Source organism: Cetorhinus maximus, chromosome 17 (genome assembly GCF_964194155.1).
Source record: "Cetorhinus maximus chromosome 17, sCetMax3.hap1.1, whole genome shotgun sequence".
Classification (NCBI taxonomy): domain Eukaryota; kingdom Metazoa; phylum Chordata; class Chondrichthyes; order Lamniformes; family Cetorhinidae; genus Cetorhinus; species Cetorhinus maximus.
The window spans coordinates 18,000,781-18,015,316 of NC_135895.1; the positions used below are offsets into that span (position 1 = coordinate 18,000,781).

The following is a 14,536-nucleotide window of genomic DNA, read 5'->3' on the forward strand; positions in this document are numbered from 1 at the left end:
GGGGCTGGGGTGTTCGGCGTTCAGGTGGTAAGGGGGAGTGGGGAGGTAGTCAGGGAGTTGGGGAGATAGCAGGGGGAAGGGGTATAGTTGGGGAAATGGGGGCGTAGTTGGGGTCCAGTGAGGAGGTTAGAACTGGTTTTAATCCTAACTTTTCCTGGGTAACTAGTGCACTAAGAGAGTCGGAACCATCTGAAATCTCCGACTTTAAATCAGAGTTTCGAAGGATTCCAGACCTCCAACGGAAGTTGAAACTTCCCCGACATCCTGTCATCCCGTGCAGTCATGGAAACTTCTGGGGGTGGGAGGTGGGGGGGGGTGGTTGGTGGCATCATATCTTCCTGTGTATGACCCTCTGGAAAAAGGAAGATCTGGCTCCTTGATGTTCACACTCAATGATCTGGGCACAGGTGTCTAGTACAGCTGACTTTATTTGACCCCACTCTTCTGGAATTGAATTGGATGTGAGCTGCACTTGGAAAGCCTCTCTTTGGTGGGGCTGCCTTAAGGCTGAGACATTGATCTTCTTCCTCTTGGACTTTTGGGTCTTGCGATGTCTTGGCGCCAGGTTGACGTTCATCACCAATCAAACAAGTCTGTGATCGCCCAACAGGCATCAGTCCCCCATGTGGATTGAGTGATACAAACATCGCTTAGATCTTTGACCTGAACAATTACATAATCCAGGAGGTGTCAATGCTTTGATCTAGGGTTTCTCCATGAGGTTTTGTACTTGTCCTTCTTACAGAAGAGGGTATTTGTTATAATGAGGCCGTGCCAAGCACACTTTGTCAGCTGGACGACGCCATTTGTATTGGCTTTTCCCACGCCAGTTTTCCCAATGGTTCCTTTCCAGACGTTGGCGTCATAGCCAACGCTGGCATTGAAGTTCCCCAGATGGAGGACCTTTTCTTCTTTTGGGATGGCATTGAGGACTTCATCAAGGTCAGTATGGAGCATTTCCTTCTTCATTGGAGTCATGAATTGGGACATAAGCGCTGGTGACGGTGACATATTGTTTAGGGCTGAGCCCTAGGTGAAGTGTCATGAGCCTTTCATTTATACAATTGGGGAGTTCCGGCATTGCATCCAAGATCCTATTCTGGATGGCAAAACCAATTCTGTGGACACAGGGGCCACTGTCAGGCTTTTCTTTCCAATAGAAGGTGTATGCCCCTGCTTATTCCTTCATCTGCCCCTCCCCTGGAAGGCAGTACTCACCCCGAGGGTGGTGATGCCAGTTTAGAGTCTCGATAACTCATGTGATATGATTGCAGTTCTTCTTTCCAGACGGTCACCCTGAGATTATCCATGGGCAGAATTTTGTTGTCGGTGAGCAGGGGGCGGGGCCTGCTTGCCGGCGTGTAAAATGACACGTGATGATGTCGGGCGGAACCCCTGACGTCATCCTGGCCCATTTAAATTTTCAGGAAGGCGGGGACGCCGATCTGTCAGTGGCCAATTGAGGCCATTGACAGGATCAGTTATACAATTAAAGGACCTACCCGTCCAGGACAGGCCAGGAGCCCCGGCAGCAAACAGATAAAACATGAAACCTCATCCACCGGCAGGATGAAATTTCATGCAGGGTTTTAAAAAGTTTAATAAAGTTATTGTGTAAATTATGAACATGTCCGATCTCATGTGACATTGTTAGGGAATTTTTTTTCTCTATTTTTCAAAGTGGAAGCGATCTCCCTGAGGCAGCACTTTGCCTCAGGGGGATGTGCTCTCTTTCGTGTGCATGTGCGAAAGAGCGCACTCTCGCTTTTGGGGAATCTCCCCACCTGCACAGGGAGCGCATAGCGCATCCCGCCGGATGTCACGTAAAATGGCGCCGGGGCTCGCTTCTCCAGCGGGGATTGGCTCCCCGCCCGCCGGAGATTGGGTCAGGCCCGCCCACCCAACAGGCAGAAAGTTTTGCCCCATGAGTGTTTTCTCATTCCAAGTTGAAAAATTTAAGGTTTTCTTTCTTTGACCACAAAGATGGTGATCCCACTGGGTGTGATTCCACAGCCAGGAGTAAGTGGGACAGTCTATTTTTAGGGCACCTTTTCTAGACTCCACTCCCACTTTGGGATGAGCAGAAGAGGACTGCTCAGCTACAGTTACTGCTTTCCAAAGACACCTCTGTCCCAACATAGGTATCCAACAATCTTCATGCACCTGTCACCAGGGACTCCCAGGTTCACAGACCTGTCCCTGTCACCAATTCTCCATTGCCTCAGGACTTGGCAAATAGGTCCTGGTAGAAACCTGTACGTGACTTTGTTTAATATGGGGACCTTGGGATGTCGTCATCATCCAAATGATTTTGACGGAAGCATTGTGAACAGTGAGGATATTGTAAAACTTCAAAAGGACATAAACAAGTTGGTGAATGGACTGTCAGGTGGCAGATGAAGTTCAATGCAGAGAAATGTGAAGTGATTCATTTTGGTAGGAAGAACATGGAGAGACAATATAAAATTAAGAGCACAATTCTAAAGGGGGTGCAGGATAGAGGGACCTGGGTGTGTATGTGCATAATTCATTGAATGTGGAAGGACTGGTTCAGAGAGCGGTTAATAAGACATACAGTATCCTAGGCTTTGTTCATAAGGGCATAGAGTACAAGAGCAAGGAGTTTATGTTGAACTCATATAAGACACTAAAACAAAAACAGAATTACCTGGAAAAACTCAGCAGGTCTGGCAGCATCAGTGGAGAAGAAAAGAGCTGACGTTTCGAGTCCAACATGACCCTTCAACAGAAACACTAGTTTGGCGTCAGCCAAAGTATTGCATCCAGCTCCAGGCACCACACTTTAGGAAGGATGTGAAGGCATTGGAGAGAGTGCAGAAAAGATTCACGAGAATGGTTCCAGGGATGAGGAACTTCAGTTATGAAGATGGATTGGAGAAATTAGATCTGTTTTCCTTGGAGAAAGGAAGGCTGAGAGGAGATTTGATAGAGGTATTCAAAATCATGAGGGGTCTGGACGGAGTAGATAGGGAGAAACTGTTCCCATTTGTGAAAGAATCAAGAATGAGAGGCAACAGATTTAAAGTAATTGGTAAAAGAAGCAAAAGTGATATGAGGAAAAACTTTTTCACGCAGCAAGTGGTTCAAAATGCACTACCTGAGAATGTGGTGGAGGCAGCTTCAATTGAAGCATTCAAAATGGACATGAAGAGGAAGAATGTGTAGTTTTACGGGGAGAAGGTGGGGGAATGGCATACGAACAGACAAATTAGGAACAGGAGTAGGCCACTTGGCCCTTCAAGCCTGTTCTGCCATTCAATAAGATCATGGCTGATCTGATTGTAACCTCAAACCCACATTCCTACCTACCCCCCAATAACCTTTCACTCCTTGCTTATCAAGAATCTATCTATCTTTGTCTTAAAAATATTCAAAGACTCTGCTTCTACCACCTGTTGAGGAAAGGAGCTCCGAAGACTACAACCTTCTGAGAGAAAAAATTTCTCCTCATCCCTGCCCTAAATGGCGACCCTTTATTTTTAAACAGTAGCCTCTATTACCAGATCTGCCCACAAGAGGAAACATCCTCTCCACATCCACCCTGTCAAGACCCCTCAGGATCTTTTATGTTTCAGTTATGTTGCCTCTTAATCTTCTAAACTTTAACAGATACAAGCCTGGCCTGTCCAAACTTTCCTCATAAGACAACCCACCCAATCCAGGTATTAGTTTGGTAAACCTTAACTGAACTGCTGCCAACACATTTACATCCTTCCTTAAGTAAGGAGATCAATACTGTACACAATACTCCAGATGTGGTCTCACCAATGATCTGTATAACTGAAACATAATCTCCCTACTTTTGTATTCAATTCCCCTCACACTAAATTATAACATTCTATTAGCTTTCCTAATTACATGCTGTACCTGCATACTAGCCTTTTGCAATTCATGCACAAGGACACTCAGATCCCTCTGCATCTCAGAGCTCTGCAATCGTGCACCATTTAGATAATATGCTTATTTTTAATTTTTCCTGCCAAAGTGAATGATTTCACACTTCTTCACATTATACTCTATTTGCCAGGTCTTTGCCCACTCACTTAATCTATCTATGTCCCTCTGTAGCCTCCTTGTGTCCTCTTCACATCTTACTAGCCGACCTATCTTTGTACCATCAGCAAATTTAACTGCCATACCTTTGGTCCCTTCATCCAAGTCATTTATATAAATTGTGAAAAGGAGGCCCCAGCACTGATCCCTATAGCACACCACATCTTGCCAACCAGAAAAAGACCCATCTATTTCCTGTTAGCCAATCTTCTATCCATGCCAATATGTTACCCCCTACACATGAGCTTTTATTTTTTGCAATAACCATTAATGTAGCACCTTATCAAATGCCTTCTGGAAATCTAAATACATTAAGTCGACTGGTTTCCCTTTATCCACAGCATATGTTACTTCTTCAAAGAACTCCAATAAATTGGTTAAATGTGATTTTCCTTTCACAAAACTATGTTGACTCTGCCTTATTACTCTGAATTTTTCCAAGTGCCCTGCTATAACGCCTTCGATAATAGCTTCTAACACTTTCTCTATGACAGATGTTAAGCTAACTAGCCTGTAGTTTCCTGCTTTCTGTTTCCCTTTTTGAATAAAGGAGTTACATTCACTATTTTCCATTCTAGTGGAGCCTTCCCCGGACCTAGGGAATTTTGGAAAATTAAAACCAGTGCATCAACTATCTCACTAGCCACTTCCTTTAAGACCCTAGGATGAAATCCATCAGGACCCAGGGACTTCTCAGCCTGCAGCTCCAACAATTCTCTCAGTACCACTTCCCTGGTGATTGTAATTTTCCTGAGTTCCTCCCTCCCTTTCATTTCCTGATTTACAGCTATTTCTGGGATGTTATTTGTTCCTCTATAGTGAACACCAATGCAAAATACCTATTCAGTTCATCTGCCATCTCCTTAATTTTCATTATTAATTTCCCAGACTCACTTTCTATAGGACCAATGCTCACTTTGTTAATGCTTTTCTTTTTTAAATATCTATAGAGACTCTTACTATCTGCCTTTATATTTCTAGCTAGCTTTCCCTCGTATTCCAATTTTTCCTTCCATACCAATCTTTTGGTCATTCTTTGTGTTTTTTAAAATTCTGTCCAATCTTCTGACCTGTCACCCATCTTTGCACAACTATATATTTTTTCATTAAGTTTGATACTATTTTTAATTTTTTCTAGATAACCACAGGTGGCGGGTCCACCCCTTGGAATTTTTCTTTCTTGTTGGAATATTTCTATTCTGTATATTCTGAAATATCCCTGTAAGTGTCTGCCACTGCATCTCTGTTGGCCTACCCCTTAATCTAATTTGCTAATTCACTTTAGCTAGCTGTGCTTTCATCCCCTCATAATTGCCTTATTTAAGTTTAAAATACTAATCTTGGACCCATTCTTCTCTCTCTCAAACTGAATGTAAAATTCAATCATATCATGATCATCAGGCATCAAAAGTGATCATCAGGCATCTCAAAACAATCACCATCACCAGGGAAAAGATACTAGGGAAACTATTAGACCTAAAGGCTGACAAGTCCCCAGGACCTGATATGGCCTGCATCCTAGGATCTTAAAAGAAGTGGCTTTTAGGAGCATTGATCAGGAGCATTGGTTGTAATCTTCCAAAATTCCTTCGATTCTGGAAGAACTCAGTAGTACTGAGGGATTTAGGTTTCCTGGTACATGCAACACACAAAGTTAGTATGTAGGTACAGCAAGTGATTAAGAAGGCGAATGAAATGTAAGTGTTTATTGCAAGGGAAATGGAATAAAACAGTAGGGAAATTTTACCCCAACTGTACAGGGCCTTGGTGAGACCACATCTGGAGTACTGTGTACAGTTTTCATCTCCTTTTTTGAAAAAGGATGTAATTGCATTAGAAACAGTACAGAGAAGGTTCACTCAACTTATTTCTGGGATGAAGAGCTCATCTTGTGAAGAAAGGTAGAACAAGTCGGGCCTATACCTATTGGAGTTTAGAAGAATGAGAGGTGATATCATTGAAACATATAAGATCCTGAGGGGACTTGATAGGGTGAATTTTGGGCAGATGTTTCCTCTTGTGGGAGAGACTAGAACTAGGCACCTGGTTTAAAAATAAGAGGTCTCCCTTTTAAGACGAAGATGAGGACATTTTGTTTCTTGCATCATTAGTCTGTGGAATTCTCTTCCACAGAAAGCATTAGAGGCTGGATCATTGAATTTATTCAGGCGTGATAGATAGATTTTTGATAGACAAGGGAGTTAAGGGTTATGGGGGGCAGACAGAAGGGTGGAGTTGAGACTACAGCCAGATCAGCCATGATCTTATCAAATGGCAGAGCAGACTCCCGTGAACTCCCCCAAGCTGAGGTTGCACTCTCTAGCGGAAGTAACTCCCACAGGTGGAGGATTAAGATGGCCCAGTGCAGTAAGGCACACTGCAGGCTGCACTTGAGCTATTGGTGCCCCTGCATCTCCCAATCACAAAGCAAGTTAAACCTGGGTGACTTTGGTTCAAACTTTGCTAGGAATCCACGTGCATGTTTCTGGGATGTGGTATAAGTCCTTTCTATTAAGATTTGACAGTGAAGAGGTGAATTGGGGACTGAAATGATTACACTCTTGCTGTCTGTTGTGACTGTATGCCCTGTGGAAGTTGAATTGTCTTCCCTTCAAGAATGTCTCTCATATTGCTGCTAACAATCCTGGGCGAATTGGATAAGGAGGCTCCTGTGTCACAAAATGAAGCATTGACAAGTTCCCTGTGGTGGCAGCGTACAGGGTGACAGCCACTCTAGCCTATGACAGAACCTAGGGGCGGAATTTTACGGACCCCTTGCAACAGAGGTGGGGCTATAAAATGAGGCGAGCCATTCAAAACTCCATTGACTTCAGTGGGACCCTAAAATCCCGCTGGTTAAAATTCCGCCCTGGAAATGTAAACATCAGAACTATCTTCACTTTTGTTGCCACAATTAAAACAGTCCTATTGGTTGACCATGTATCCAGACCTGGATGTAGTAGATATGGTAGTTTTTTTGACTATATCTTTGTTAATAGCCTAAATATTTTCTTTCCCTCGATGTTGAAGTGCCCTTGAGTTCCCCGACCTGCCTCAGCTGCATCCACCTCTCCCAATGGGGCTGCCGAGGGCTCTAGAGCTACCAGCCCTATGGGGAGAATTTTCTCCCCATCCGATGGGCTGGTTGGGAGTGGGCGCATGCGTGCACGGAGCCAATTGCCGACCGTGATCGGCTGCGTGCAGCCATTTTACATGGGTGGGCCAATTAAGGCCTGCCCAGCATGACGCTCACCCAGAAGCGCTCAGTGCTACCTGTGCGGGCGGGGGGGAGGATGGAGAGTCGGGGCCTGCACTCTTTCATTGTAAAGCATTGAAAAAAAGAGAAAATAAAATTATTCAGACATGTCCCCTCATAGCAGTGTCACATGAGCTGCGACATGTTTATAAATTTTGATAAAACTTTTTATTTCATTCATAAACCCTTCATGAAACCTCATCCCGCCCGTGAATGAGGTTTCATGAAAATTGCGAAGGCTGCCTGGGCTCTTTGCCAGCCCGCCAACCTTAAGGTTGGACGGGCAGCCCTGACAAGTACTTAAATTGGTTTATTAATGGCCTTAACAGGCCTTTGACAGTTCAGCAGGCACGCAGCCAACTCCGGTGCGCACCCGCCGAACTAAAGATCAGAATGACGCATGGTGACATCAGGACACACGCCCAACGTCACTGTGCGTCATCTTACGCGTCAGCGTGTGGGGCCCACCCCCGTATGCCGAACAGAAGATTCTGCTCTATGAGTAGACCAGCAGTATCGATCAATCTCCCTCCTGGCAAATGTGGGCTCGGGAGCCCCATTAGGTTCTGACACAACAGGAAATATTGCCCCTTAACCCTGATTCTCTCTCCATTGATGCTGCCAGGCTTGTTGAATATTTCCAGCATTTTCTCTCTTTATTTTAAATGGAAAGGTGTCTTTACAAGGGGAAATCAACAGGGTAAAATGTAATAGAACAAAAAAAAAACTGGCCCATTCTTCATTCTTGACTTTTAGCCTTTTGGCTTAGTTAAAAATAGAAGTCTGAATTCCTGCACTTCTCAAGTTTAAACCTATAGCTGTTCGCTCTCAAACAACGATTACTTTTGTTTTACAGTAGCCTTCCCCTGAATCAGAATGAGGTGATGTCACCCACCCTGTTGCTGTGGGGAGAAAAGGAAGAATTTCTGGAATTCAGAATGGCCGAAGTCACAAAGACATACGTGAGGAATTACTTCAGACTGAATATTGTGCCCAAGGCCAGCCACTGGCTTCAACAGGACCAACCAGAAGCAGTTAATAATTTAATCTGGGCATTTTTAAAGGAGGTTGACCAGTAAAACATGTTGTCACTGATGATATGATTTAAGACGAGAAGATTTTGCGACAGGTCCAGTGTCAAAAGTAAATGTTTTTCTGTGTCGCTTAATTCTAGCCAATCCCCTTTACATGTGCTGTCTGAAATCTTTCAGTGGTGCTGAATTAAGGTCTGCTTGTAAGGTTCGTACTTTGTTCAAGCACTATTTATTAGGCTACATGTAATTCTGCGCAGTAACCATTTAAAGCTGTGGTGTCCCTTTATAAAATGTGCATTGACAATTATGTATGTGTGTGTGCGTGTGTGCGCGTGTGTATATACATATATATATCTATATAGATAGATATGTCTATGTGTATATGTGTGTATATATAAAATTAAGATTCCTAAATTACAAATGACCACATTTCTGTGTACTTGGACTGACCGAGGGGTGAAACAAAGAAGAATGCCGCAGAAAGTATTTGACAAGACATATAAAACTTTTTAAAGTTTTTCTGTTTTCAGTGTGGAGCTGGGGGGAGGAGCAAGGAGGGTGTGTGGGGGATATAAGGGATGTGGCAGCTTTAAATGGAAAGAGGTCCAACATATCTTTTGAGACAGCATTTTAGTATATATATTCCTGAATCTTTGCACATGAAAACACCAGCCTTAAAACTTGTAATTAAGAAACAGTGATGTCACCATATAAATGACTGATACATGTTCTTTACTGTTTTCATTCACTTGGTGGTGCCTTCCACTGCTTTCTTAGTGAGAAAACAAAACAAGAGTGCCATTTCTGAAAATTTAAATGGGGATGTTTATATTTTATATTTATAAGTTGTATAGATTGATGTTTTTATTGACAAAGATCATGTATTGAAAATAATGCTGTAACTACAATCTGGTCTCCATATAGAGTGTTTATTCATCCATAGAACATTGGAAACATATTATCTACCTGGCATATTCCTAGAACAACAATGTTGTGAATATGGTTGTAGCTGATTTTCTAAGTAGGAACAAATCTGTGCAATGCTCCATCTACTGGACCAATTGAGAACAGATCAGCCTCACCTATATGAAATGGTTGGGTATGTGTGAAAGATAGTCTTCAGGTTTGAACCTACGATATGTTCAGGAGATAAGCAGCTGGAATTTCCTTATAGTGTTCTCCTGATCAACCACCATAACCTCATTTTACATACTTCCAACCTTCTGCCGACGATAATACAGCTAATCTGGAGAAACCTAGTAAAATTCCCAGCAAAGCGGTTTAAGGCTTCACCTACACAGCGGTCTGACTAGGAGATGCCCAGAGTTTTTTCTGATGGGGAGAAGGGAGGTGGAGAACAAGTCAAAAATGTATCTTGAGGAGTCTAAAACCCAGACTTTAAAACCAAACTGTAATTACCAACAATTGACAAACAGTTAAATTCATGGGTGGACACAGAGTCCCAACATTCCTAATCCCAGATGAGATTATCTACCCATTTAACTAATGGTTTTGTTTTGCACTTCCAACATTAAGTTCATGGGTGGACACTGATTCTCCATTTCCCTAATCCCTGATAATATATCAACCTATTTGGCTAATTATTAATTCCAACATTTAGCTCAGAACACATGATTTAAAAAAAGAAAAATCCTGCATGATAGCATATTAGCTTTCATACAGTGTCCTGCTGAGGTCATCGATATAAATTAATGACATCTAAGTATGCCATTTCTCTTTGTACCGGTTCTGCCAATTCTCAACTGAGCCATTGGAGGGATAGGTCAGCAGCTGAAGGATGGGTAGACAGTGGGGGAAAACCATTGGTATTTCCTCTACTTTGCTTAATCTGAAACAGTTGGCTTACCTTATTAATCAAGTGTGAATTTTAATGGACCACTGGGAGGACTGTGACCTATTTGCTTGCCTTCCTCCCACAGTGTTCAGATGCCAGTGTTTTGTAAAAAACAAACCTTTAAAATAGTCTTCTTCAAAGCAAGATCATCTAAGGGCAGTACATGTTCGAGATGTGTTCAAAGATCAGAAAATATAAATACAATCAAAATGTGAGAGTAAATTCACTGAACCCTTGTTCCTACAGGTTGGGAAATTGAGCTGCAACCCACATTCCCTTCGTGCTGGGAGCACAGATCCAGTGAGTTTATCCGGTAATGAATTTGTATTTCAGATGTATCAACATTTCAGATACAAATTCTTTTGGTGACATTGCACAATGGAATTCCTGTTGATAACAATTTATGTTTTGCTGCTAGTTTCTAAGATTGAAAGTGATTGCACGCACAATTTTTACTTAATATATTAATTGATAGTACTTTTCATAAAACGCAAATATACATTTTCTGCCTCAATTAAATATTTTCATGGGCACCCTTGCATCACAAACTTGAATCATACCAGGACAGCAGGCACATGGGAACACCGCCACCTGGAAGTTCCCCTCCAAGCCACACACCATCCTAACTTGGAACTTTATCGCCATTCCTTCACTGTCACTGGGTCAGAATCCTGGAACTCCCTTCCTAACAGCACTGTGGGAATAGCCACACCAGATGGAATGCAGCAGTTCAAGAAGGTGGATCACCACCACCTTGTCAAGGGCAATTAGGGATGGACAACAAATGCTGGCCTAGCCAGCGATGCCCACATCCCATGAAATATTTTTTTTTAAATTAGCTTAGCATGATTTGCACTGAAAAGTACACAGAACTCCAGCTCACTCCTAAGAGCACATAGGAATATTGATGATATTCCACACCCACCAAGGTATTTACTTAATGAGGGGTTAATGTTTTAACTGTGAGAGAGATTAATTATCTGCTTAGGTTCTGAGATTAAAGCATCCAGCATTCTGCTCAGTGATGCCTCTATGACTACTTATTGAGTCCATGGGACTGTGTTCACAGTTACTAAAACTGTAGCAGTTGTTTGGTAGTCCAAAAAAATACACATTAAAAAACAAAGTAAGAAAATTTCTGTTTACTAAACAGATTTATAATTAAACTTGTCACTGCTGAAGTCATCTACAGACAGTACCGGTGAGAATGACTGCCCTTGACATCAAGGCACCATTTGACCGGGGTGTGGCATCAAGGAGCCCTAGCAAAACTGGAGTCAATGGGAATCAGGGGGAACTCTCTGCTGGTTGGAGTCATACTTAGCACAAAAGAAGATGGTTATGGTTGTTGGAGGTCAGTCAACTCAGTTCCAGAACATCACTGCAAGAGTTCCTCAGGGTAGTGTCCTAGGCCCAACCATTTTCAGCTGCTTCATCAATGATCTTCCATCATAAGGTCAGAAGTGGGGATGTTCACTGATGATTACACGGTGTTCAGCACCATTCACAACTCCTCAGATACTGAAGCAGTCTATGTCCAAATGCAGCAAGACCTGAACAATATGCAGGCTTGGCTGACATGTGGCAAGTAACATTCACACCACACAAGCGCCAGGCAATGACCATCTCCAACAAGAGAAAATCTAACCATCGCCCCATGACATTCAATGGCATTACCATCGCTGAATCCCCCACTATCAACATCCTGGGGGTTACCATTGACCAGAAACTGAACTGGACTAGCCATATAAATATTGTGTCTACAAGAGCAGGTCAGAGGCTAGGAACCCTGTGGAGAGTAACTCACCTCCTGACTCCCCAAAGCCTGTCCACCATCTACAAAGCACAAGTCAGGAATGTGATAGAATACTCTCCACTTGCCTGGATGAGTGCAGTTCCAACAAAACTCAAGAAACTTGACAACATCCAGGACAAAGCAGCCCACTTGATTGGCACCCCATCCACAAACACTCACTCCCTCCACCACCGATGCACAGTGGCAGCAGTGTGTACCATCTACAAGATGCATTGCAGTAATCACAAAGCCTCCTTAGATAGCACCTTCCAAACCCACGACAACTACCATCTAGAAGGACAAGGGCAGCAGACACATGGGAACACCACCACCTGGAAGTTCCCCTCCAAGTCACTCACCATCCTGACTTGGAAATATATCGCCGTTTCTTCACTGTCGCTGGGTCAAAATCCTGGAACTCCCTTCCTAACAGCACTGTGGGTGTACCTACACCACATGGACTGCAGCGGTTCAAGAAGGCAGCTCAGCACCACCTTCTCAAGGGCAGTTAGGGATGGGCAATACATGCTGGCCTAGCCAGCGATGCCCACATCCCATGAATGAATAAAAAACTTACTCTTAAGAAAATTTACAATAAGGTGGAATACTAAGACAAAAGCAAAATACTGCAGATGCTGGAAATCTGAAACAAAAATGCTGGGAAAACTCAGCAGGTCTAACAGCATGTGTCAGGAGAAAAAAACCAGTTAAAGTTTCGAGGCCGTATGTCTCTTCTTCAGAGCCCAGTGGAATACAACACTTAAGAGGGAACTGGGAAGGAGCATATTAATGGGTATGGGGATCGAGGATTAGAATAAGCTTTTCTGATTCTGCACATGCATGCCCATGTAGGGAGGGCCGAATCAGAAATCCCTGGCTGATAATTTCAGCATGGAGTTAGTGCAAACACAATGGCCCAAGTGGCCTCCTTCTCTGCTGAGATTTCTATGTTTTCATGATACCGTGAGCTTATGTAACTATGCGGTAAAGGCATTAGAATCTTTGGCTGCACTTCCATTCCCGTTTCCATAGACACTTCTGCAGGACAATGATAGTTTTGAATCTCCATCCATTTAGCACATAATCTGACAGCTTGTGTGACACTTATGTGCACTATGGAAATGTATGTTAATTATTGAGGGAGGTCAACAGAAAAAGTAGTTTTATTCAAGCATTCTTTAAACAATTTTGCCATTTAGCTAAAAATAAAATACCCACAAATTTACAAAAAGGAAGCTGCAAACACCTTGCATGTGCCAGTGTCTCTAAATATTAGCAGGTGTAAACACAGTCTATATGTGCTTATATATATATATATATATATATAGTTATAAGAGAACATATATGGAGACTGATTATTATCCCCAGTTTTCACAGCATAGACATTCCTGTCAACATTTGGCTCAACTCCATTTTTCTGGGATCTTTAAAATGTGCAAGCTAGCCAATGCAAATTGAGCTCCTCTGGTATCAAAAAGGACCACACTGTTGTACTTGGCATTCATCAGCCAAACGTATTGTGCTTAAGGGGACCACGGTGGCCCACTCAAAAGCCTCCTTGTGACGACCTCTCTGAGGCCAGGAGGAGCAGATCGCCCACCCTTCCCCAACTTAATTCTGCCAGCTGAGCCTTGCGGAGGAGCTGCCAGATTCCCTGCCACCCCTGCCGGCGAACTGCCTTTCAGCACTGACAGTTCGCTGGTTTTATTTTAGTGACCAATAAAATTGATCAGGCCTCCCACCTGTGACATTGGGTGGACCACACGATTATCTTATCCAGCATCACCTAAAACCGAAAATTGTCTCCGTTATACCTCCTTGAGAGACATGCATCGTTGATTATATACTGGCAGTGACCACTATGTAGAAAGGGAAGTAAAATGGTAATAAGTCAAAAGCCAATGAACAAAATAGGAAAAATCAAAGTTTTGTCATTCTTGTGGGAAACAACTTCAAAACTGCTGAGTAGCCTATTAATTAACAGATGAAGGCAGGACTGTTAAAAGAATAACTGGTCTGACTGGTTACAAATCGACAAAACTTTTTAGCCATTTGTCTAGGTAATATCTAATAACAACGTAATTACCAATTCTATCAGGAGAATGGCATGAGCTTGTGTACATTTCCCACCAGCCACGCTGTGTGACTGTTCCATCCCCACTGACATAATGACACCCTGCTGTCAAGCATATTGGCAAAACTCACTGGTTGGGAACTGGTAAGTTACAACAGGCGAGATATTCCAATGCCTGATTCCATGGTGATTGAGTTATTGCATCATTACTGAATCTCTCCAGACTCTAAAGGTGTTTGGGTTTTCCTGCAGGATCCATGATGGATGCTAGTTTATGAAGTCTACTCACTGGACTTGGTGTGTTTAACAGATTCAGTTTATAGTATCCGTCTTGCATTTTTGCGTATGAAATTGGAAGGGGCAAAAGACAAGATTTATTGGCATGAATGAAGAATACTCGAATAACCTACTGCACACAGTCGAATGGCACAAATATATTTTTGTATCA

The 14,536-nt window shown here is 42.9% G+C and overlaps 1 protein-coding gene across 1 annotated transcript in view; it reads left to right on the forward strand.

The window, feature by feature from the left end:
* Positions 1–8,679, forward strand: part of ephx4 (epoxide hydrolase 4) — a 48,992-nt gene extending 40,313 nt beyond the window's left edge. Inside the window, exon 7 of the mRNA XM_078561810.1 lies at positions 8,187–8,679. Coding sequence (XP_078417936.1) covers positions 8,187–8,409 — 223 coding nt within the window. The 3' untranslated portion in view covers positions 8,410–8,679. The remainder of the gene's footprint in view (positions 1–8,186) is intronic.
* Positions 8,680–14,536: the final 5,857 nt, after the last annotated feature.